Source organism: Anopheles maculipalpis, chromosome 2RL (genome assembly GCF_943734695.1).
Source record: "Anopheles maculipalpis chromosome 2RL, idAnoMacuDA_375_x, whole genome shotgun sequence".
Taxonomy (NCBI): domain Eukaryota; kingdom Metazoa; phylum Arthropoda; class Insecta; order Diptera; family Culicidae; genus Anopheles; species Anopheles maculipalpis.
In genome coordinates this window covers 48,953,958-48,974,258 of record NC_064871.1, presented here as the reverse complement: position 1 = coordinate 48,974,258, position 20,301 = coordinate 48,953,958, and the positions used below count along the sequence as shown (strand labels likewise).

General features: G+C 43.4%; 7 protein-coding genes across 7 annotated transcripts in view; 3 read left to right on the top strand and 4 right to left on the bottom strand.

Annotated features, from left to right (window-relative positions):
- LOC126558058 (carboxypeptidase D) overlaps positions 1-20,301 on the bottom strand; it is a 195,372-nt gene that overhangs the window by 90,793 nt on the left and 84,278 nt on the right. The gene's annotated exons all lie outside the window — the stretch shown is intronic.
- Positions 529-987, top strand: LOC126559326 (uncharacterized). The gene has a single exon (XM_050215461.1). It carries the CDS (start codon positions 529-531, stop codon positions 985-987), a length of 459 nt encoding a protein of 152 aa, XP_050071418.1.
- On the bottom strand, positions 1,009-2,684 carry LOC126558030 (uncharacterized). The gene is made up of 4 exons (XM_050213964.1): positions 2,566-2,684; positions 2,318-2,488; positions 1,986-2,140; positions 1,009-1,907 (listed from the first exon to the last, which is right to left on the bottom strand). The coding sequence occupies exons 1-4, from the start codon at positions 2,664-2,666 to the stop codon at positions 1,009-1,011; spliced, it is 1,326 nt and encodes a 441-aa protein (XP_050069921.1). The 5' UTR covers positions 2,667-2,684.
- Positions 4,531-5,936, bottom strand: LOC126558171 (39S ribosomal protein L37, mitochondrial). Its single transcript, XM_050214136.1, has 3 exons — positions 5,394-5,936; positions 5,036-5,328; positions 4,531-4,952 (listed from the first exon to the last, which is right to left on the bottom strand). The coding sequence occupies exons 1-3, from the start codon at positions 5,915-5,917 to the stop codon at positions 4,537-4,539; spliced, it is 1,233 nt and encodes a 410-aa protein (XP_050070093.1). The 5' UTR covers positions 5,918-5,936; the 3' UTR covers positions 4,531-4,536.
- LOC126558979 (V-type proton ATPase subunit E) lies at positions 6,310-8,299 on the top strand. Its single transcript, XM_050215071.1, has 5 exons — positions 6,310-6,439; positions 6,600-6,668; positions 7,456-7,800; positions 7,874-8,068; positions 8,140-8,299. The coding sequence occupies exons 2-5, from the start codon at positions 6,636-6,638 to the stop codon at positions 8,245-8,247; spliced, it is 681 nt and encodes a 226-aa protein (XP_050071028.1). The 5' UTR covers positions 6,310-6,439; positions 6,600-6,635; the 3' UTR covers positions 8,248-8,299.
- On the bottom strand, positions 11,241-12,117 carry LOC126558783 (copper homeostasis protein cutC homolog). The gene is made up of 2 exons (XM_050214849.1): positions 11,548-12,117; positions 11,241-11,483 (listed from the first exon to the last, which is right to left on the bottom strand). The coding sequence occupies exons 1-2, from the start codon at positions 12,115-12,117 to the stop codon at positions 11,241-11,243; spliced, it is 813 nt and encodes a 270-aa protein (XP_050070806.1).
- LOC126558503 (8-oxo-dGDP phosphatase NUDT18) lies at positions 18,186-19,217 on the top strand. Its single transcript, XM_050214526.1, has one exon. The coding sequence runs from the start codon at positions 18,192-18,194 to the stop codon at positions 19,200-19,202; it is 1,011 nt and encodes a 336-aa protein (XP_050070483.1). The 5' UTR covers positions 18,186-18,191; the 3' UTR covers positions 19,203-19,217.

The window sequence follows — 20,301 nt, the reverse complement described above, 5'->3', positions numbered from 1 at the left end:
ATTTTATCGCATTTTTTATGTTATGCTTACGCTTACTCTACCGTCAAAACGTAGTTTATACCGAGAAAATATGTTTCTAAATATGTTAGATTCTCTGCATTGTTTCGTTTTTTGATTTTTTTAGCGCTATTCATACTCGTTTTTGTTGATTGTTAAGTTTACCGGAATCGATTGCGATCGATAAGACAATGAATAAAATGTGTAAATAAGATTAGAAAAAAAGGTCGCACGGAAAAACGTCTTGCACTTCACTTGTTGAATTACTATATCAGCTATCAGTTTGCTACCTATCTGTCCACTCGTAGCTTTTCATTGGCCTGTAAAGGCTATAGCCTGTAAAGGCTATTATGGCACTGGGTCACATCTTCCGGTTACAATAGGATTAAGTCGAGTACTCACGACACTATCTTACTCTTTAAGATAGAGCACTGTGGACCACAGTAGACCACAATCGAACTCCCTTACAGCAGGAGTATAGACTTCGCTTCCAGTATCAATTAACGTGTCACTGTGAACGAACATTTTAAAATGATCTTCGTACGATCGATAATTCCGTTGCTGTTAGCTGGTACATTGCTCGCCCCTCTCTCACGCGGGTTGGAGTGCTATAGTTGCAGCACCGACAACGACGATCTGGACTGTGATAATGTCGCGACCCTGGAAAGTGTTTCCTGTACACCATTCAGCGCCACAAACCATCCAGTGCAACCAGTCTGTGGCTACAAACGCTTGGTTCCAAGCTCCGCCGAAACACCGGAACGTATATGGCGCGGATGTGCCGTTAGTGGAGAGTGTGCACTACTGTCGCGCCAGGGCAATGAAGCCTTTAATTCCGTCTTCCGAATGTCAGCATGCGAAGAATGCGAAGAGCAGAATTGTAACGGACCCAAGAACGGTGGAACGATCGTACGCCATGATCATCTTGCCTGGTGGACTGTTTCCCTACTTGCAGTACTATCGAAAATGGGATTACTTGCAAACAAATAAAGTTATCTTCCTCTGAGTCAATTAAATATCTTCTGGCCCAACGTCCGATATGATAGGTGAGGTGCAAGACACTACTTTCGCGTCCACCGTTAGTTTTTGGCTGTCGAAATCGCTCATAGTAAGATGTCTCACTTGGGCTAGCTTTTCCTCCAGCAAATCGCAGGACTTTGTCAACAGTGGTTCCCATTTTGCGGGCGGAAGACGAAACTCTTGCTGTGGTGGAAGTTTGTGTAGCGATATATCTGGCCCCAGCAACAGCGAAACATGATCGAACATGTCTACCAGTGCGGATGCTTCGTTTATCAACTTTGATACCGCTCGGTGCTGCCTATCGCTCCATGTAACTGTCTTTTGATTCGGTGCTCGGGGTCTTCGGGGCGGTATGGGCGAAAGTCGCATATTAGCTACCCTTGATCCAATCACTAGATCCTTAAACTCTGCCCACGGACGATTACCTTCTCCGATCGATCGACGAGGTAGCTCGCGGGGAGCGTAGCTTTCCGATTCTTCGTCCGAGAAGTCCAGATTTTGCCACGCAGCGAAGGTGGGTGTTTCAAGCAAGGTCGCGGTACGATGTGGGGACGGATCACCTTCAACCGTCGCACTGATTAAATCTGGTGTGTTCGGTTCTTTGATACTATCACTGCTACTTTGAGATGAACTTGGTTCCTGTGGATCGTTGACAAAGTTTTCACCAAGAGATTCCAGCGTGATAGTGGTAGCCATGTCCACATCTAAATGAGATTCCTCCGTAGAAAGTTTGAACGAGTTAGCAACTGGATTACTCTGCCCATCACCCACAGCGATCGGTTCGAGGAACTTCCGGAACGAAATTCCACTTCGAGGAATAGCGGTCTGTGTGCCACTGTCACACATTTCCACACCATCCGTCATTTGCGCCACCGAATGTGTAAGTATCACTGTAAAATGAAAAAATGACATTCAGTACATCACACCTTTCGCTGCCAGAATCGATCGCCGTCGTTCAGTTTGCGTACGGTTGCCAACTTCACGTATCACCAGATTGCCATCGGTCAGTATTTCCTCGTCCACCATCGCTATCAGATCGGTTTGCTCGTCCGTCGACACTTCCTTCATCAGCTTCGTGTGAACTGGATCCGTCTGCACAACTGCATTTACGCGACGCATACGCCTGAAACGATGTAAAATCTATCGGATAGCAAAACGCCATGGCACACACAGGCAAATGCAAACCATGCCCATGCTACTCGGGGACGTTACAGCTTGGGGTGACTATTTTTAGATTCCATCTTCATAAATAGAACTGCATTGCCTCCCGTAAAACGAACCATTATCTACAAACACTCACTTGGAAGCCTCAAGTAGCCGTGCTTTTATGTCCGGTTTCGGTGGTGGTGGGACTACGACCGCAGTAAGACTAGCGGGGCGCCAAGGTGGCCTTTCTTTGGCCATCGAGTTTCCTGTCGCAGTCGGTTCGTCTTTCGATGATTTCTTTACCGCTTTCGTTACTCCAATAGATCTGTGTAGCACGAAAAACTATGCTTGAAACCTACGCCAGGCCAAACATGAGCAATCCTGACCAAATTCTGGACATACCTGAGTGAGGTGTGTGAATTGGCGGCTGATATTACCAATGATTCATCACTGGCACTGTGTGTTTCATCGGAAGATACTACGCTAGCGGGAGATTTGCTCATTGTCGGGCACGTTCTCTTTTACACTATCACGGATAAAGCTGTAATTTTCTCGACGTCCTATGTTTTTCGAAGTGAATGTTTAATCGATTTCTGTAATTTTTCTGTCACAACGCGCGATTGTGTAGCATTGCGCTCAACCGAATAGGGCACGTTCATGCGTGCTACCGTGAAGACACAGAACAGCAATGTTGACGCCACGTTCGTCGGTTTCAAACTGTTCAAAGAATCAAATAACTATAGTCGATACAGCCGACCTTCTTACAACTATCCCAACGCGCGGGAAAATCGTGCCTGTATTACACGCGGTCACGAGGCAACGTTCGTGGCAGATATTGATTTTTGGTTTTCCATGTTCGTTTCAACACGAGCGGTTGCATCGGGCACGTGCTGAGGTGTGGTAGGTTTGCTTTAAAAAAAATCTTTAAATATCTTTCCAATTAATCGGATAATGATCCAGGTGCTTCCGGTTCCATACAAACGCAGAAAAGTAATTCAACATAAAAAAGATTTTAAAAAAGTTTAAATTTAACGTATGCATTTAGATAAAAGTGTTTGCATTAACTCAATGAATTAAATGTAGCTTTAATCCTATACTTAAGAAGTAAACCTTTATACTCTTAATTACTACTCTGCTCGTTGGTCAGGTCGTTGTTGGAGTACTGCTCGTTGATTTGGACGCCGTTGGCACATAGGGGTGCAGAGATCTTTCACAAGATTCTTTTACAAGAATTTTCGCAAGATTCTTGGGGTCAGGCGACCTGAACTTCCCTGTTACGTGGGCAGCTGTGCGTTGCTCGGCATGCAGTCCCTGGATGTATCACGCCGATCCATTGCCCAAACCTCCTTCATTGCCTACCTACCTCTCCATTATGTTGATGCATCGTTGTTGCTCTCCTCGATTCCTTTCTGTGTTCTTCGTACTCCTCCTCCTCTATTCATTCACGCACGCCGCACTGCAACATGACGCAAAGATCCCCTGTTGCCTATTACATCCCACCTCTTTGACGTTATTAAATCCTTACCAATATTTTGTTCCCGTCTACTATCCTTTCCTTCGGCTCATATTCGAGGTAGATCTGCATTATTGCTTGAATTAGGATTAGTTAGCCACTTAGTTAGTAGTTACTTCATTACTACGAAGTCGAAAGGAAAAGAATTGAAATATAATCTAATTCAAATTGAAGTATTCTGCAAAATTTACGATTAATTAGCAGCAAGTTAAGTCCTCGGTCACGGATGTCTGAATAAAATTTATCCCCTTTTTTGTCAGCTCTTCCTGGATCTTGACAATCCAGTTGCGTTGGTACGGCACCTTCACTACATAATAAATGGATACGGTCCACCAACAAAGGATGACCGGGGAAAGAAATCTTTTTGAAAATTGATCTTTAGTGGGATCAGTTGTCCAGGACATTTTTCACTGGTGTTCTGACATCTGAACCCAAGTTTCACAACGATTATAGTGTTGAGTGACATGAATCTATCCGCTTCTTCTTCTTGGCTTAACGATCTTCTATTTAGCTCACGCTAGTTATCGGTTGGCTTACTAGAAATGCTGATACCACGTGGTTAGATAGCCAGCCCTTCGGTCCGAGGACACGGTTCGAATAGTATTTGAACCTCAGTACTGCGGTGTGAAGTACAGCGATACTGTCGCCTCTGCTACCGGACCGCCACGATCTATCCGCTAAATGATTCTAAAATCAATTGAAATTCCTCGATCTTTTTGGTAAAGACTGCTTCAAAACTGTAACTAACACACAGGACTGGATCGGATAAAAATTTGTTGAATTTTTTTTTTTTACATTTTACAGACATACATAAGAAAACATTTACTGTAACGCTATGTATTTTATTACCTCCGCCTTCACTAATTCGAATAGAATACAGCAAAATGTCGCAGCACATCCTTGTTATAGTCATCGAGCGTAGGCTTTCCGACAACATAGCCGCACTGCGAGTACAGATCCAACGGTGCCTTCCGGAACCACATATTACGTTCCGTGCTGGAGCTTAGATCCAGCGTGTTCAGCTGGTACACGCTAAAGTGGAACGTTTTGCTGTCGGTTTGTACCGCCTGGACCGTGATGGGAATGGGCAGTGTTTTTACATCCTCACCGTACAGTTGGCGGGCACGGGCAGCTGCCGCAGCGAATGCTTTTACCATCGTTCGTCCTTCGATTTGATCACGCGACACGGGTAATTCCGTCGCATTTTTCACGTCGCTCGGCGAGCAGTGTATGAGGATGGTGTGAGGATGGGAAAATTTGTAATTACGGCTGATAGCTACAAAAGAAACAAGGAAGTTAGTATTTTTTCGTACAACCCAGCTTACGTGCTTATTATTCAACATTCATCTTTCAACTTACGATAATCGTTTCTCCAGTCATAAATGTTTTGCACCGGTATTGACACAGTTTCCTTCAGTGGGAACAGGTTCGGTAGCTCCAGATCCATCGGACGATAAACGGCGGTATCCAGTGGTTTCAATGGTTCGTGCGATATAATCATCGATTCCGCCTTCAAGTTTAGCAGAACTCGTTCGCTTTCTTTTACAATCGGGACTAAAAATCGGGCATTGAAAACTACTTTGCGATTCACATTCACAGATCGTCCGACGAATCGGTCACAGTGCGTTACCAGCTTGGACAGTATCAGTTGACTGAAAGTAAGCGAGAACAATTAATAGCAGTTCGTTTGAAAGTTGAAACGCATAGCAACACTCACTTTTTCCGTCCCTCGGAAATGCCATACGTGCGTGGTAGCTTGTAAGCGGGGCGATCCGGAACCTTTTGAATGGCCGTTTTTACCTGTTCCGTGTCAAAGACCAGGGCCGACAGCACGGCATGCTGCATCGATCGATCGAGCGGAGCGGCAATCTTTGTTTGATCTAGCTTTTCCTCCAATTTCAACGGTAGATCATCGAACACAACCGTGTTTAGTAAACTTTGTGCCTGACGTACACCTTCCAGCAGGACATTTGTGTCACCGTACACAAACGCCGGCTCCGGTTTCCATAGGGGATGCGTTTCATCGTATCTTACCGGCGGTGGAACCATGCCGGGGATAACGAAATCCTCCCGGGGTGTATGCTCTTTCAGAACTTCCGAGGGATCGACTGCAGCAATACCGCGAGCGACTAGTTCCTCCTCGGCACCGGTACTGTTCGGTACACGTTTGCCTTGCTGGATCCAGTGCTTCTTGAAGTAGAATCCTATGTGCTGTCTCAGAAGACTGTTTGTTAGCCTCATTTTAAATAATTAATGTTTAACGGGGGTGAATGTATAGTTTGATAATAAACTGTGATTGAATAACAACCGGCCCTGCAACACGCCAAGAGCACGACTTTCTATGCTTTTGACATTTCGCTTTTGATTGCGTTTCGTAAACACCCAACGAGATGGATTGCCGGGTTAGATCTTTTCAAGCTGTATTGAATAATTTGGTATCTAATTTCATGAAAAGATCCAGGTATTGTACTTTAGCTACATAACCGTTTACCGATATCATACGAATAATATATTCACACAAATAAAACAATAATTGATAAAAACATTGCATTGTTCACATTTTATCTCGCATAGTTTGACATTTCATGTTTCCGTTTGCATAGACCATCGCCTTATGAAAAGCAGCGTGATAGCACCTGCGTTCCACACTCGATTCCAGGAATAGCTGTCAATTGTATCGTAGGCAATTGGTACCTTGGTCACAATCGCAGTTTTTTCGAGACGACGACGAAGCAATAACTGCGTGCTGGTCCCCACTTTTCGGTACGTTTCCTCCGTAGTGTTAGTCCAAGCCCCGGTGAAATTTTCTCTTACTGCTCTTAGCATCTTTTAATTCCTTTTTCCTTAATCGCGCCCGGTGCGGTGAATGATTGTGCGCAAATAAAACGACGTATTAATTATCCCTTGCTTCATTTCTGTGCAGTTTGCAGTAGTTTGCTATTACAACACCGCTGGCAAGATGGCTCTAAGCGATGCAGATGTTCAGAAACAGGTGAGTTAAAACGTAGAACCTCTAGAGGTGACGATGGTGGAATCGTTTGCTTTTCCTTTGGAAAATCTGTTGGCAATATGCTGCAAAAGTACGAAACTTGTAAGTCTGGCAAATTTTTGCCAGTCCACACACTTCGTCGTCTCTTCGTACGGGTCACGGGACCCATCATGTGAAAAGTGTCAAACAGTATGACCATGTGAAAGAGCACGAACGATGCACCCCAACTGGTGCCGAGAGCGAGAGGACAAATGTTTACTACACAGCCCTTTGGAATAAGTGGAAAATTATTTGAATAGCTAAATTTGTTTCTTATGGGACATATTTTCATGTAAAAGCCAACTCTCCCTGCAGTGGCTCTAAATCTAAATTCATTAGTGTTTAATCCATCGCTCAGCTGATTCTCGAAATGTTGGCGAAGATGCAATGTGTGTCACATGACCACCCCCGACGATGGTGAAGCCCTGGCAATCTCTGCTCGCCATGTTTTATTATGCAAAGAGATATTATGTTGTGTTTACATTAGAATTCAATTAACTTACACAAAATACTCTTTAATATTAGACAAGAGGATCGTTTACATAAAATAATCCATCATGTGGGACGGGTCGGAGGTGTGCCTGGTTGGATACAACGTAACCCCATGCTGGTGTCATATGACGTGCTTTGAACCAAGGAGATATCGAAGGAGCCAACTATCACACCTCTATATTGCTGTAGAAACACAAATATTGCTTTGTGAATCTACTTTTTTTCAACACATCTTCTCCCGCAATGATGTTTTTTACAGATCAAGCACATGATGGCCTTCATCGAGCAGGAGGCCAACGAGAAGGCGGAAGAAATCGATGCAAAAGCCGAAGAAGAGTTTAACATCGAGAAGGGCCGTCTGGTGCAACAGCAGCGCCTGAAGATCATGGAATACTACGAAAAGAAGGAAAAGCAGGTCGAGCTGCAGAAGAAGATCCAATCTTCTAACATGCTGAACCAGGCCCGTTTGAAGGTGCTAAAGGTACGGGAAGACCACGTATCCAGCGTGCTCGAGGAGTGCCGTCGTCGTCTCGGCGAAGTAACGAAGGATTCCACTCGCTACGGCGAAATCCTGACTGCCCTCATCACTCAGGGATTGCTGCAGGTTAGATTGTGTGCATTAGCTGGCATCGAGCAGAGTTTTTCTTTACGTGATGTTTGTTTTCGTTTTTCCGTAGTTGATGGAAGCCAACGTTCTTATCCGTGGCCGTCAAGTGGACGCCCAAGTTATCCAGAACGTCCTGCCGGCAGCTGTCGAATCGTACAAGTCCAAGTGTGGGCGTGATGTTGTGGTCACTTTGGACACGGAGTCCTTCCTACCGGCTGACACGACTGGTGGCGTTGATCTGCTTGCACAGTCGGGACGTATTAAGGTAATAGTAGTGCTTCAAAACCCGAACCCATTTTCTCATTGCAAATCCTTTTGCATCTCTTCTTTCGCTAGGTATCCAACACGCTTGAGTCGCGACTGGAGCTGATTGCCCAGCAGTTGGTGCCGGAGATCCGTAATGCGCTGTTCGGTCGCAACATGAACCGCAAATTCAACGATTAAGACGAGCAATCCTGGCTGATGTGGTGCTGTTACTGCTTCATCCAAGCGTCAGTACCAATGCCGTCACCACTTCGACGACAACAATACCGTTGGCCGTTGATGATGGAATGGCACAACACCGTACACATCCAGAACGCACGTAAAATCCACCATCCATTCTTATACATATATATAGATATCCTTGTTTCCGCATGCAAATAGCAGGTTCTATAAAAGTTTACTTGTATTACCGGATCAGCAATCGTAGAAAAATGGCGCGTGGTACACTTAAACATCGTACTCTGCGAGTGGCGATAAGCTCACCGACTAGGAGCGTACGATCGTATGGAACATCTTGCATGTGCAATGATTTCTTTCACCTCTGAAAAGGGGGAAAATGACTTAATTACATTTGTTGAATCTTGTGCTAATATCTGAGAGCTGAAATGCCGTTAACATCTTGGACCCTAGTCAGCTGAATGTCCCGCCCATCTGGGAACAAATGGAAGAATCATTGCTAGCGCACCATTCGATCGCGAGGGATTATACTGCCCAACTTAAATCCCTTGCTTGCTCTTGGTTGGTTTATCGCAACTTACACAACCATTACAAATTACACACACACTGATGCAGAAATGTAGGTTCTCTAGGTTTTTATCGGAAATGTTCGTTTACGAAGTGAAGAAGAAAATTGTTGCTACATATTATAATTGTTTTAAATGATGTTTTGTTTATTTTCTTTTTTCGATTGTGCTCTGCATCTGTGCGCACGTACACTGCGTAGCACTGTTTCGCAAGTTCGCTAGATGTTTGTGGTATTTGATCTATCCTATGTATGTTGCAAATATTTTCCACCCGTTTAACTAAAATATTCTATTTTTCCATTTTAAGATTTTAAGTAAACACCCCCCAGCTTCTTTGCTCTAGCAAATGCCATTGGGATGTACACTTTCACTCTTTGCCATTTCCTTTCTCTAAATTGGGTAAGGAAGGTGATTGATAAGGCACCTAATCGTGAACCAGTGAGTCGAAAACATCCGGCTCAACGTGCTTGCTAAAGACGGAAACACTCGCTTTAAAATACATTCCTTTAGAAATTGATCGCACACTTTAGAAGAGAGATTGTTTTCAACGTTCGATTGTAAAGCCACCAGTCAAATAACACCTTCGCTAGTGTGCTTTCCTTTCGCTGCTACATGATAGAGTCAAGTTTTCGGTAGATGATGTTAAACATTCTCTTGCTCGGCAGGATTGTGTCTAATCGTGTTTGTTAAAGTGAAGCTCACCGACCTAAGAAAGTAACCATCAATGTACTTGCTTTCATCCGTCTGATTCGAGGCATTTACACTCGACTCCGTACCGTCAGCATCTTGCTTCGCTAACATCAAATTAAATTTCATTTTGCTGCTCGTTCGAAGCAATGGTAGGGAAGTCTCGTGTGGCGTGCGTCTTTCTGTACGGTCGAATAATGTAGTACGATAGGGATAGGAAGGCTGATACGTAATTATTGATCGTTTTGATATCAAGACGTGTGTGTCTGTCTGTCTGTACAATTAAGATCATTGTGAGTCCGTTGTGTAGAGAAAAATATATGCGAATGTTGTGTCTTCAGATTTGATAATTGTTTTTCATTGATAAAATCGAACATTCAGCAAACACCGTTTGCTCTTCGCATTAGTGTGCTGCGCACTTATTTACTCTTCCAAAAACCGGCCATAACATCTTGGTTTAGAAAAAAAGGAATTGGTACAAGAGGAATGTGTACATCGCCCTTCATCTTACTAGAGCTGGAATGGGGGACGTTATTAAGAAATACAAAAAATATATATGTATATTGGAAAGAACCCTTAGACCTTAATATAATGGAACAAGTAGGAGCAAAAAAAGAATATAAAAATGATGCAAAAAAAGAAATAACAGAAAGTATATATATATACACACACACATAATTATAGGTATGAATAGATATTGTTGTAAACGGCGAGTAACGAAACTTAGTTAATGCGTAAAGCGTTTAATCACTAGGAGAAACTTGAACACACGAAGCTCGAAGTCTCGTGCTTTGCGTAACATAACAATAACACACCCAGCAAATCAACAGCAAAAAAGGCGAATATCAAAGGGAGGAGGCTTGTATAACAATGAAAAAGCGCAGATGTTAAATATTACATGATACACTGTGCAACAAGGATAATGGTAGAGAACATCAGCATTATTCAAACAACAACGTCAAAGATTGTTTCGCACACAGGCAGAACGTATCAAACAGAAATCCCAGCACATCTTGGGGGAACACTTGGGGTGGATTTTAGATGATGCAGAGAACAGCATCACCTATCAGTCCTTCCAGTGCAATAGCGTTGGTAAAGTTCGAATTCTTGAATTCAGCACCGTTCCTCATTGGAAGTAAATTACGATGTGCATGTAAAACATTCGTGAATAAATAAACAACACGCCACGGTATGGGATTTACAATCCAATAGAGAGTGCATTTTTTAATACAGATATTAATAACTACCGAAACTAGCTGCAGACCACAGTCGTCAATTCAACAGTGGCAGGTGAGCAGATCCAAGCGTCTTTGTCGTACAAGTGACCACATCGTCGGTAGGGCTTTATCTAGCAATAGACATCGTAATCAGTCCAAGGGTACTCGTAGTCTAGGGGACCTCATTTATCAAGAGTCTTCTTAGTCGAAAAGGTGTGTTGTATCCATTGTGTTCAAAAGTTAGGAAGATTCAATTCCACCACAGGTTTCCTCGAGTTTGGATTCGCCTTGAGGAACATGCTGCATTGTCGCACAATTTTACTACAATTATTGAGAAATAATATATTTGAGATTATGTGCACATTACTCCGGGCGGGAAAGCATCATGTTCCTATATGAAATAACTCTATACATAAAAAACAAACTCATATTATGATTGGGATTTTTGTACGCATTAAATAAGTTATGGGAGAGTATTATGTTAAACATGAAAGAAGCAAATGTTTTTATTTCTCATTATTTAAAATCAAATACTATCAATTAAACTGCGCAGCTCTTGCACTTTGGCTTTACTGCACACTTTTAGGGGCGAAGCATCCACATTACTTGCTCCCATCGGCAGCTTAGTTGCACCGGTTTCATTTTCCATTGGTTTTATAATGCTTGCCGATCCGTGTATTGCATCACAGCCGGTTCGTTGCAAAATGTTCAACGCATTTGCTGACGATATCCCAGAACCAGGCATTACTCGAAGGCGTGTACCAGTAATCTGGAAGAGTGAAAAAATGTTTAAACTGCCCTTGTTCCATTGAACACTGTTGTAAGTCTTGTACCTCCTCGATATTCGTGGCTATAGTCTTCATGCGCACGATTGTTTCCACTCCTTGCTCAGCCGTTGGATTTAAACCACTCGTTAGCACAGTCGTGTATCCTAGCTGTGCCACAAGCTTAAGATTCTCTTCCAGTTGCGTTTCCTCAGTACAATCGATTGCACGGTGAAAGGTAAGTGGAAGCTTTTCCGCCGCATTGGCAATTTGTTCGCAATGCTCCCGATGTACCCTGCCGGATGGTTCCAGTGCACCAAACACAATCCCATCGGCACCGTTTTGTTTCAGTGCTTGCAAATCCCAAAGCATTGCATTCATTTCCTGCTCGGAGTAACAGAAATCACTGCCCCTTCGGCAGCGTATCATGCAATACACCGGAACATGTTTTCGGGTGCCTTTCGCGTCAAGGGTAGCGCATTCTGATAGGTATAGTTTAATTTGTCGCACCAATCCTACCGTCGGTGTTAGGCCTCCCTCACTGAGTGCGGAGCACAGTTCTATCCTATCGGCACCACCCTGAATCGCTGCCACGGCCGATTCGAAAGTATCAACACAAATTTCTAGCAAAACGGGCATTTTGGTTTATGGTGATAGTGCACTTTGTTTACTGTTTACTTTATGCCAACTGTTTTGGAAGTGACAATTTGACTGATTATCTTTTCATGAAATTTTTCAAACTTTACCAACATTTTCGAAGAATCTTTCGATAGTGAGTATAATAAATGCTTCACTATTTATTGTTTAGCTAATTATACTATGCTATGAAAAAAAAATAAAAGTTTACAAATAATTCATTGTACAAAATGTCATTTTAATTGTAACGTGCCAGCGTTAGCTCACAGTGCACAGTCTGTCATTGCACATCACAACACAAAACTATCAACAAAACATAACATAATTCCACCCTACTCATCTCCACCCAACCACCCACTCTCCTAAAACTATGCGCAATCTTTCCTTCTAAACGCCTCAAAACCGGCTTCAGCTCTGTTGAATTTCATTTCCCACGATACTTTGTCCGCAACCATTGTCGAACGTCAGCAACGCGGCAGCTTGCCCGATCAGTCCGATCCAAGGTGTGAATGTTTTTGCGTCCATAGAAACGCTGCGCTGCTCTTTTCAGCATTGTTTTTTCGCGTATTCGGAAGTTTAAGTTTTGGTGAAGTTTTGTGATTGCGCACTGGAATGTGGCATTAAATCGTTGAAAAGTCGCGGATAATTAGAGTGTTGCAGGTGGTTTGTACAAACCCAGGCCGGAGCAAAGTGGAAGCTGTATTTTCCTTGAAACTCTGGTTATTGTAGGTATGTATCTTGCGATGGATCGTTTTCCACTCTTTGACACAAAGTTAATTAGCGTTGTAAACGAGCGAAGATGAATGCAACAGGAAAATGGAGTGAAAGTGTCCCCGACCTAGTCGTAGCATATAGAAGTGCGACAGACAAACAGGTAGCAGAAGCTGCAATGCGCAATGCAATTGCTATTAATATACCCGTTGCAATCCTTGTCTTTTTCGTATGTGTCTGGGGTTGGTGGGCTACAGTATTTTAATGGTGAGGAAAAACTTTTGCTTTCAGCTCTACCGATCGTTCAAGCATGTATCTTTTAGTGCATGGTTCCAAACTTATTTATTATACAGTTGATAGATTCGATACCCTCTACGCAATGTGATCGTCCCAACCTAACCGGGACCAGGTTAGTTTATATAAGTTTGGTATGTCTACCATCTCGACACCCAAAACTGCTGACATCATAACCAAATAAGGCATTTTCTCCCAAAGCGAATCGAATTCCAGCCTACCTTTGGAATACTGATGCTCTCGAAGTGGAGACACACCGCTGATGATCTCCCCGTTGCCAACTTGATCGAGGATGACACAATACAGTCTCGATGGGGATTGCGATAAAACATTTTCGAAATTGATTATAAATGTAAAAGAGGATGAGTTGTTTGAAAATGGAACGAACGATTTTTTTTATTACGTTTCAATTATCAATCGCAATCAATTCACATTACTGTTTCTAAAACTATGGCGATTCTAAAGAATCAACAAAGATGTTGTATTGTACGATGAATAGCGATGCGAGTATTTTACTGCCCCGATCACTCCGCGTTCAAAATACCATTGACGGACCCCGATCGATACCTTCGAGATAGTCACATTTCTTTTATTCAAATAAGCAAACATCACCATGCTTATTTATGCGTAACGAGTCACCTTGACGTTCCTTTCATCTGGTTCTGGTTTCTTCCGTCTCCCCACCACATACTCACGGTGGGGCTTTGTGGGTCACTACATTCCTTTCGGTATCGGGAGGGTGTTTTTAGTCTCCTCCTTGCTTCCTATCTTTCTTTCTGCGAAAGCCAGCTACAGCTGCGAATACAACGCAAAAATAGATAGGGAAACGTCCAAGATCCAACTTTAAAGGGTGTGAAACATTGACTAACTAACAAGTTGGTCCGTTTATAGGGCTGTACAAAATATCTCTAGGAAGTACGAGCTGCCCAGGATGTATGTGAATTCCTCGGATATGTGCAAAGGGACATTTTGCTGATATAGCGTGCTAAGGCTCCCCAATAATCGACCTCATCTCATGCACAACTGTTCAATAGCAATGGTAGTAATTACTCTAACCATCACATTTCAGTATCGAGTATAGACAGTCCAAAAAGAGGCAACCAGTCCAATGCTGGTTGCATTCAGCGTCTCATTGCTGGTCTGGAAAACATTTGTAGCATCATGTTATAATATTTTATCACATCGTCTGATCCATCTCATTCCGAACGATGGACCATGGACTCTTGACTAACTTTTTTTTTAAACCAGCTTATTTATCTTCGACTGCCTTGTTTGAGATTTGATTTATCTTCATTAATTATTCCTTTGCATAAAAAATAAGATCGAGTCTGTTGATTCGTCTGTTTATCCACTGTATAAGTTTTAATGCTTTAAATAATACATTTTAAACGATTTAAGTTCTGATCGTCCTGTATGTTCTTAGGCCATCGGGTCGAAGGTAAGACGATAATGGCGTCGGTCTTCACAGGGCCGGTGTTCAAATCCCACCCAGGATTCCATCGTTTCCCCATAGTGAGGATTGACTATCCAACTACGTCAGCAAGTCTAATAAACCATTCGATGGCCGACGTGACCTAGAAGGTCGTTAAGCCAAGAGGAAGGAAGTTCTGATCAGAAAAGCTACTAATGGGATTTATAGGACACTTATAGAACACACCTATAAGTGTAGTTTTCCTCAAAATCTTTTAAATTCAATGTCTCGATTATCATTACTCGATTCGATCTTTCGTTTGCAGTACCTTGTCAAATACGGCAATCACAAGGAAGCTTCACGATCCATATCATTGCGTTCTTTTAAAATGCTACTAGCTATGTATAATGTGCTAAAAATTTCGTACAAGTCGATACAGCCGGTCGTTAAACGAGGAATGAAATGTCCTTAATTAGCTCACGCCAAAGCAGTAAAATTATTTGCATCACTTGTGCGCTTTGGCGAAAAACAAAACCACCGTGCACAATGGCTTACTGTCTAGCGGGACACAGGCAATTCTCCTTTCGATGGTTTGTTTTCTTTTAGAGTGCCAAACGTTTTTCATAATCGACCATCCAAAATTGAGCATAATCAGTCGAACGGAACACTAATTGCCAAAATGTGTGGTATCTGTGGTATCGCAACCGCACAGTCTGTGCTATTCCCGTGCTTCTTCGTGCAAAAAGTCTCTGAGACCTGAGATTGAACGGGGCGCGAGCAAACAGCGCGTGTAGTAGCAGATAAAATGGAATCATTCACCTTTACAAAGTAACCACCACCGTCCATGCCCTGCGCTCAGTTTCAGCGGTAATTTTTATCGCTGTTTTGGTTTTGATGCGTACGCTAGCACACCAACCAAACCACATCAAACTGGCCAGGCAGGGAGGAACTACGCGATTGCCAAGCTTTCTCCGGGAGCCTTTCCGGCGCGGAACGAGAGAGTTGGAAATGAAAATTAGCTTCGGGTTGTGTTTGGATGGTCAAGGGATGGGTAGGAGCGGATAAAGCAACTTGTCTGCCGCGCGTTTGTTTGGGGTTTTTGTGGTAGTATTGCATGTGGTTTTGCTTTAGCTGCCGAAAAGGTGCGAAAAAACCGGCGCAAATATAAATGCAAACTGCTGCTGTGGAGTGTCTGGTCTGGTGGAATCAGTGGAATGTAAGGGTTTTCGTATCACCCCAACTCGACCGTAACGGGGTTTCCGGAGTGATCGAACGATGGTTTGTTGAAGTGATCGATCTGGTTTGCAAGATAAAAGAAACGTGGAAAAGTGATCGTGGTGTTGTGATCGTTTTAATGTAATGCCGAGGGGACCATAGAGGATAATGCAAATCACGATCGTACAACAACTTGTCCATTAGATTGACAAGGTACTTACAAATGTCTGCCTCTTTACCTTAATTTTCAAGTCACTGTGGAAGACATATTCGATGCAAGAATGGCGATCCACGAGATCGCCTTAAGAAGAAGTAGACTAATAGGACAAATATTAGAATGATATATCGCAGGCGATTATTACATTCCGAAACAAATCTTATTTATTTGAAATTATAACCAAGTTGGGCCAGCTAAATTGCGCATATCCCATCCATGATAAAAAAAAACTATCTTAGCGGTTTAGCAGGTATCCCAGAGGAGAACGAATATGGAGGAATTTCTAGTATGTTTTCATAAAAAATCGGATACTAGTGCGGAAAAACAAATGGCCGATAGGTAAGGTTTGTAATACCAATTTTGTGTGCTTTGAACGCTGTTCATAACGTGAATCGAAAAGCCCTTTTTCCGATTCAATCATTGAAACAACCCTTGGTCGAAAAAAAAGCTTCCTAACACGATCCAAAACACGATATACGTTTTTGTGCTTTCGTGCGAAGCAAAAAAAACCTTGCTAAACATGCCATTTTACAAGCATATTACACGAAGTTTTCTATGGACAGCAAATCATTAATTGCTGTGCATTCGATCTTCCCGGTACTTCGGTTTTGGTTTTTCTTGTCGAACATTTCGCGAACGGTTTTGATTGCTCTTTCAATCGAAACGGAACCATCACTTACTTCCTGTTTTAGTTTGTGCTGCTATAGTGTGTTCGCTTTGGGTTTGATCTTGTGTGGTCAGCTGGTAACAGGTGGTAAAAGATTGTTTGAGGTCTTCATAAACCACTATCCATTCAAGCAATATATAAAGGCTGTAATAATGTGCAAATGTTATGATAAGTTTGCGCGGCCAAAGTCACTTATTAAGCAACATTAAACCTCCCAAAATATGGTCGAGCTGGGATGTCCAAAACATCTAATTTTAAAGAAAATTGCTTGATCAAGCTGTGAATTGTGGATGAGATGAAACCTTGCCTATTATTGTATCTATTTCAAATTTTAGTATTATACTTCGTTTCACAATGTAGTTGCTTCGATGGTAGTTATGTTCTGTGAAATGTTCCAATTAATGTTTACATCGTTTCTCATCAAACTTATCTATTACAGTTTATCCATTTTGATGGCTTTTCTGCCCTTCTTTCGTGTACAGCTCGAATGATCGTTTCATCGTTGGTTCTTTCATTTTTTTTTGTCTCAGGGAGCACTGTAATCATCTCTAAGCCGCATATTCTCATTCGTTCGTGGTCCGTGCCAGCGATCTTCTCGCGAACGCGTCTTCGGATATCCAAGAACTTACCTTGAACCAGTGCTGTTGGAGTGTTGATCAGCTCGGTCGGCATTCATTCATCGTTCGAAGCGATTCTGGAGCGCGCCAATAGGCCACGTGTACACCGGGAACGAATCGAAAGTAAAACCTGCCCGACCGAGCTAGAGTTAGGCGCCTCCGGCACGCAACAGTAGAGTGTGTGTGTGTGTGTGTGTGTGTGTGTATTTTACCCCGAAGCCAATTTGAAGAACAGTAACCCGCGTTCCTATCTACCCGTGCCTAATTCCTAACTCAATCTTGTGCGGCGAGACGACGAAAGAGCTGATAAATAGTAAAAAATAAAAAAACGGCGAAAGGTGAATGAATCGTGGTGGCGACTGTGAAGCGGTTGAACAGACCAGCGGTCGGACGCTGTACTTGGGACCCTGAGTCGTGGGACGCAATTTGAAAGAGCGGGTGTCCGAAAAGATTTCTCCCGCGGTAAGTGGATGTGGTTGCGGTCCACCCAAACGGACAGTCCGAAGATTACGTAGTCACCCGAGCCAGTGCCGCCAACCTGTTTTCAATCGTACTTAACCATCATCGCGGGCGAACGTGCCGTTGTGTGTTAGCGGTTCGTTTCGTGCGAAGAAGGACCCGGTCAGAGTTTCCAACGGTCCATAGCAAGAGCGGTGATAATTGATGAGATATAGTGTTTTGAGGTTGAAGTTTTGGTGGAGCGCCACAATGCGCCTTTGTTGATCGTTGTTGAGCGTTGATCGTCTTGGTGGTTGTGTTGCCACATTTGAAATTTGTGATTGTTGAAAATCAAATCAACCATTACCCAGTGTGTAACCATGGTGAGGAATGAGTGATCAGATGCAAGCGGCGCAGTATTGAAATTAAGACAAGCAAAAAAAAAAAAGATTTTCCCTTCCACAAGTTATAGATTAAAGTAAAACGTGGCCTACAAAAACAGACACGATGGAAACAAACTTGGTGCGCGTACTGGAGGGACAGTATCTGGACGAGCTGACGAGCGAGTTGTGCGATTTTACGCTAGAAGAACAGAATGCGGCCACCGAAGCGCAGGGCGTAAAACCGCTGGCCTCCTCCGACTATGTGCCGATCGTCGGCAAAACGGTCACGTACGTGGTAGCGTGCGTGATCGTGAACGACAGCAACGAGGTGCTGATGATGCAGGAAGCAAAAGAATCGTGCGCCGGCAAGTGGTACCTACCGGCTGGCCGTATGGAACCAGGTGAAACAATCGTCGAAGCGGGCGTCCGGGAAGTGCTGGAAGAGACGGGCCTGAAGGTGGAGATTACCACGCTGCTAGCGGTCGAAACGGCCGGTGGATCGTGGTTCCGTTTCGTACTAACCGGCAACGTAGTCGGTGGTGAACTGAAAACTCCTTCCCAAGCAGACCAAGAATCCATTCAAGCGAAATGGTGTCAAAATCTTAACGAACTATCACTCCGGGCGAACGATATCCTTCCGGTGATCGAGCTAGCCCGCAACTATCGCAAACGAGTGCCGAAAGATCCAAACTGGCACCGGGAAATATTGCCCGCGCGAAAGGCACACTACAAAAACTATCTACGGGTGGTGGTAGCAATCAAGAACAAAACCACCAACCAGGTGTACGTGTTGCTGAGCGAAAAGACAGCTTACCACTTTCCAACGGTGGAAATTCACCCGGGGCGCAGTATTCATTCCACGCTGAAGAAGTTTATGATTGAACTGTTTGGAGCGGATCTGCCCCAGCACCGGCCACACGGTGTGCTGAGCGTGGAGCATCATACGAGTGGGTCGCAGGCGAACCCAACCGACGGACTATGCCTAACGGTGTTGGTCATTTGTCGACCATCGATCGAATCGGTTTCACTGATCGGGAAATGCATTTGGCACGAGCTGAGCAAAGACCTGAGTGCGCGGTTGGCAATGGCGGTTGCAGGAAAAAATGCCACCTTCCAGCTGCACGTGGTACGATGAGATGGGTGGTTGTTGCGGTTCGAGTTGATGTAGATGTGTACATTGCTTTTACTGTGGGGGGGAGAATACTCTTTTTTTGGCTGAAGGTTTATTTGTTAAATTTATTTACGTTCAGTCGATTGCTTCAATGTGGATCGCGGTACTCTAAAGAGATAACAGGTATTTTAACTTTATGTTTAACGATTTAAAAACCAAACACAACATCATACCATAAATGAAAGTTCAAGATGGCACGGCGAGATTAACGGCTACCACCTACGGCAGGTGGTAGGTAATTTTTGAGAGATGAAATTGAATATTGTTGAATAAATGTATTTATTACATCATAAAGGAAATCCCTGTTGTTTTGTTGTTGGTAATATAGGAAAGAAAATAATAAACTGATGAAAATAGTTTTTTGTGATATATTTTTATTTGAATGTGACATTCGCAACAAAAATTAGCGCGAATATGTCCCTCGACTGTCAAATGTCAGTTCAGGAATGGGGGATGGGAACGCATTTTGGAAGCTGGTAATTTTTTTTCAGTCAAGATTTATTACATAGAATTAATGTACAAAAATAAACCAAATTCTGTATCATGAATTGTCATTAATATAAAGCACTCGATCGCACACATTGCGTTTGGCAGACTGCTTGTCATTCACCACTCGCCTTTCCCTCTCTTCTAGTTGCCTACCTCCTTCCGCGCCTAAAAACACTCAACCAGCTTTGACAGCTCACTGAAAATCACTCCGGCCCGTACGCGAAACATTGCGGGGTGGCAGTTTTTAATTGCAATTCAATAAGAAATCCCTTTTCCAACGCGTTACCGGCTCAATTGCAATGTACTTGGCAACTGTCTACAACGTTCTTTACTGTTAGTGTCGAATCAGTGCCGTCTGGCTGTGTGATCATTACAAACCTTGCTTTGCTAGTCTCTCTCGGCCCGCAGCAAGCAGCATTGATTAGCAACAACAGCGAATAAAAAAAAACACACGCGCGTCAACGTTCCACATTATTGGGCTCGCAAAACTTTCTCCTGAAGTCTCCCGGCCCCGCGTTCAGATTAACGTAAGCAGTATCAGTACGCTTTAGGTGGAACCAGCCACAGACAGAGA

Coding starts and splice junctions, on each gene's coding strand:
- LOC126558783 (XM_050214849.1), bottom strand. CDS start 12,117: ATGCCCGTTTTGCTAGAAATTTGTGTTGATACTTTCGAATCGGCCGTG. Junction 11,484..11,547: donor TAGCCACGAATATCGAGGAG/GTACAAGACTTA, acceptor TCACTCTTCCAG/ATTACTGGTACACGCCTTCG.
- LOC126559326 (XM_050215461.1), top strand. CDS start 529: ATGATCTTCGTACGATCGATAATTCCGTTGCTGTTAGCTGGTACATTG.
- LOC126558979 (XM_050215071.1), top strand. CDS start 6,636: ATGGCTCTAAGCGATGCAGATGTTCAGAAACAG. Junction 6,669..7,455: donor ATGCAGATGTTCAGAAACAG/GTGAGTTAAAAC, acceptor TGTTTTTTACAG/ATCAAGCACATGATGGCCTT. Junction 7,801..7,873: donor TCACTCAGGGATTGCTGCAG/GTTAGATTGTGT, acceptor GTTTTTCCGTAG/TTGATGGAAGCCAACGTTCT.
- LOC126558503 (XM_050214526.1), top strand. CDS start 18,192: ATGGAAACAAACTTGGTGCGCGTACTGGAGGGACAGTATCTGGACGAG.
- LOC126558030 (XM_050213964.1), bottom strand. CDS start 2,666: ATGAGCAAATCTCCCGCTAGCGTAGTATCTTCCGATGAAACACACAGT. Junction 2,489..2,565: donor AATTCACACACCTCACTCAG/GTATGTCCAGAA, acceptor CGTGCTACACAG/ATCTATTGGAGTAACGAAAG. Junction 2,141..2,317: donor CGGCTACTTGAGGCTTCCAA/GTGAGTGTTTGT, acceptor ACATCGTTTCAG/GCGTATGCGTCGCGTAAATG.
- LOC126558171 (XM_050214136.1), bottom strand. CDS start 5,917: ATGAGGCTAACAAACAGTCTTCTGAGACAGCACATAGGATTCTACTTC. Junction 5,329..5,393: donor ATTTCCGAGGGACGGAAAAA/GTGAGTGTTGCT, acceptor GCTTACTTTCAG/TCAACTGATACTGTCCAAGC. Junction 4,953..5,035: donor TGACTGGAGAAACGATTATC/GTAAGTTGAAAG, acceptor TTTCTTTTGTAG/CTATCAGCCGTAATTACAAA.